The sequence below is a fragment of the Triticum dicoccoides genome, chromosome 2B, assembly GCF_002162155.2.
Source record: "Triticum dicoccoides isolate Atlit2015 ecotype Zavitan chromosome 2B, WEW_v2.0, whole genome shotgun sequence".
Taxonomy (NCBI): domain Eukaryota; kingdom Viridiplantae; phylum Streptophyta; class Magnoliopsida; order Poales; family Poaceae; genus Triticum; species Triticum dicoccoides.
The window spans coordinates 41,917,809-41,920,847 of record NC_041383.1 but is presented as its reverse complement, the minus strand read 5'-3'; the positions used below and the strand labels follow the sequence as shown (position 1 = coordinate 41,920,847).

The window sequence follows — 3,039 nt, the reverse complement described above, 5'->3', positions numbered from 1 at the left end:
GGACCAAAATCTCGTGTTTTGCTCAGTGGATGTAGGCACAGAAGTATTTTTTTAGTACCGCTCGCAAGCAGTAGTACCTCTACCATTTGCGGTAGTACCGTGAGGTCGAACGGTAGTACCGTGAGGACGAGCGGTAGTACCGCTCCGGCGGTTCTACTGGCCTTTTGCCTCCTCGCTGTTGTCTTTCAAAGGGGTTCTACCGCCCTAGCGGTAGTACCGCTCCTTGGAGCGGTAGTACCGCTCTGTGCGGGCTGTGAGTATAACGGTTGGATTTTTCCACACCTATAAAAGGGGGTCTTCTTCCCCATTGAACCTTATCCCTCGAGCTCGTGTTCTTCCCCCATTGTTGACCTTCTTCGAGCTTGCTATCTCTAAATCCCTCCAATGATTCTTGCTAGTTCTTTAGGGAAAAGAGAGAGGAGATCTAGATCCACGTTTCCACCAATCACTTTCTCCTCTTAGTGAGGGGAACCCCTTGGATCTAGATCTTGGAGTTCTTCGTGTTCTTCTTTCGTTCTTCCTCTCATTTTCCTCCCTAGCATTAGTTGTTTTGGTAGGATTTGGGAGAGAAGGACTTGGGCACTCCGTGTGCCCTTGCCATTGCATTTGGTGCATCGGTTTGAGTTCTCCACGGTGATACGTGGAAGTGAAGTTTGAGAAGCTCATTACTCTTGGGTGTTTGGGCACCCTAGAGCTTGTTCCTCTTGGGTGCCTTGGTGCCCTAGACGGCTGGTGGTGTTCGGAGCTCAATCATTGTGGTGTAAAGCTCCGGGCAAGCGTCGGGGTCCCCAATTAGGTTGTGGAGATCGCCCCGAGCAATTTGACGGGTTCCGGTGACCGCTTGCCAAAGTGTACGGGTTCGGTGATTGCCCCAAGGGTCGCCATTTGTACGGGTTCGGTGACCGCCCTCAAGGGTCCCTTAGTGGAATCACGGCATCTTGCATTGTGCGAGGGCGTGAGGAAATTACGGTGGCCCTAGTGGCTTCTTAGGGAATATTGTGCCTCCACACCGCTCCAAACGGAGATTAGCATCCGCAAGGGTGTGAACTTCGGGATACATCGTCGTCTCCGCGTGCCTCGGTTATCTCTTATCCGAGCCCTTTACTTATGCACTTTACTTTGTGATAGCCATATTGTTCTTCATCATATATCTTGCTGTCACATAGTTGCTTATCTTGCTTAGCATAAGTTGTTGGTGCACATAGGTGAGCCTAGTTGTTGTAGGTTTTGTGCTTGACAAATTGACCGCTAGGTTTATTCTGCATTTGTTCAAGCCTCTACCGTAATTATTTTAAAACGACTATTCATCCCCCCCCTCTAGGCGACATCCACGATCTTTCAAACACCATCTGTGCAAAGCACCGTACATGTGCAGAATAAACAGTTAAGAAAAAACTAGTCCCCTTTTGGTCACATGGGCCGAGTTGCACTGTCTGAGGTGGCGAAGTTGAACGGCCTGTGCGCTGCTCATCTCTTCTCTTCGTGGTGAGTGATTTTTGAACTCCTTCGGTAGCCGTACATGAACTTCTCGCTTCATAACATGAAAAATATCTCGCATGCACCAATAAACAAAACGGAGAACAAAATTCCTATGCATATATATCGCTAGGAGGTCAACTTGTACATATATTATTGAACTGACCAAATTACTGTCGGCGAACCACCTCACATTTAAATCAAGTTTGATGCTCATACATAAAGTAACAATGAAGAATTTAGTCTGTGAAGCAAACCATTTAGCTGCTTTTTTTTTACCCCACTAGGTTTTCTCTAGCTAAAACCAAAAGGATTTTATCCTTCTGAGCAATGAACATGCAATCTCCAACTCACCATTTTTCTTTTCATCTTCTTCCTTGTGTGACCAAATCCCAAGATCTACTACTGCTAGCAACTTCATTTGTAAAATAAAATCAAAACCAAACGTCAGCAGTTGGCCTCCAGAACGAATTTGGCTGCAGTGCACTGAAAAGCTCTCTGAATGTGCTAAAAAAATCTCTCTGAACCTTGATTCCGTATTACCTCTGAAATGCATTCCGGCTAAAAACTATCGTGTGCCTTGCTTCCGCAAAATAGGACGAGCTGGTTCGTTGATGGTGGTGACTGAAACACAAGGCTCTATAGAAGCACACAAGAAGAATTAGCACTTCACGACTTTGACGCATTTTGGAGAAGGAAACTCTCTTTTCCCAATATTTGAAGTACCTGTGAAACTGAACCAACATATTACCACATCCAACTTTTTTGCACCTGCAAATACGTCTGAACTTCAGACAAGAAAATCACTTAGAAACAATACAGAAACTGGGCATTGTACAGTCGCAGGGAACACCTGAAACCTCCCATCAGAGGCTCGCCGCTGCTGGATCCCGCGCGCCCGTGCTGGGGGCGGTGGAGTGGCTGTGGACGTGAGTCCACGGAGGAAGGAGGCAGGGGGGATCTCCGGCTGTGCTCGACGGCGCTCAGGTGATGCACCACCCGGCCGACGCTGGGAGGAAGGAGGCAGGGGGTCTCCAGCGGGGGCCGCCAGGTGGCGCGTTGTGGCCTTGGGAGGCGACGGCAGTGCGCGGGATCCATGGACAGGCGGCGGCGCGTGGGATCCAGGGCCCGCCGGCGGCGCTCGGGATCCAACGCCTGGCAACAGCACGCAGGGGAAGATGGCGGCAGCGGCGCATTGGAGCCGGTCTGGACCCGACCGTGGGGAGGCGCGCCCGCCGAGGGAGGAAGCGGGAGGCTCGCCGGCCGTTGGGATTAGGGGGATGCTCGCTGGCCGTTGGGATTAGGGGGAGGCGTGCGGCGGCGGGGATGGTGGCGGCTGGGAATCGGGGAGAGTGGGGAGAGGTGGGGAATAGTGCGAGAAATTTGCACATTTCTTTTCCAAGTTCGGCGTATGTCTCGTAAACCCCTCCCCCGCGTCGTCTCCTCCGAGGCGACTCGGGGGCCATCCCTAGCCGCCGCGTTAGGCCCCCCTCCCTTCCCCACCCCTCCGCCGCCGTCAGAGGAGCCCATCGGCGCGCCCGCGCGGCTCTGACGAAGGTGGCG

General features: G+C 51.8%; 1 protein-coding gene across 1 annotated transcript; it reads right to left on the bottom strand.

Annotated features, from left to right (window-relative positions):
* Positions 1-1,657: 1,657 nt before the first annotated feature.
* LOC119367022 lies at positions 1,658-2,643 on the bottom strand. The gene is made up of 3 exons (XM_037632658.1): positions 2,330-2,643; positions 2,203-2,247; positions 1,658-2,115 (listed from the first exon to the last, which is right to left on the bottom strand). Exons 1-3 carry the CDS (start codon positions 2,572-2,574, stop codon positions 2,016-2,018), a joined length of 390 nt encoding a protein of 129 aa, XP_037488555.1. The 5' UTR covers positions 2,575-2,643; the 3' UTR covers positions 1,658-2,015.
* Positions 2,644-3,039: the final 396 nt, after the last annotated feature.

Excerpts from the sequence above, each read along its gene's own strand:
- LOC119367022 (XM_037632658.1), bottom strand. The coding sequence starts at position 2,574 with ATGGATCCCGCGCACTGCCGTCGCCTCCCAAGGCCACAACGCGCCACC. Across the intron at positions 2,248-2,329 it reads CCTCTGATGGGAGGTTTCAG|GTGCAAAAAAGTTGGATGTG; the intron begins GTGTTCCCTGCG and ends ACGTATTTGCAG. Across the intron at positions 2,116-2,202 it reads ATGTTGGTTCAGTTTCACAG|AGCCTTGTGTTTCAGTCACC; the intron begins GTACTTCAAATA and ends GTGCTTCTATAG.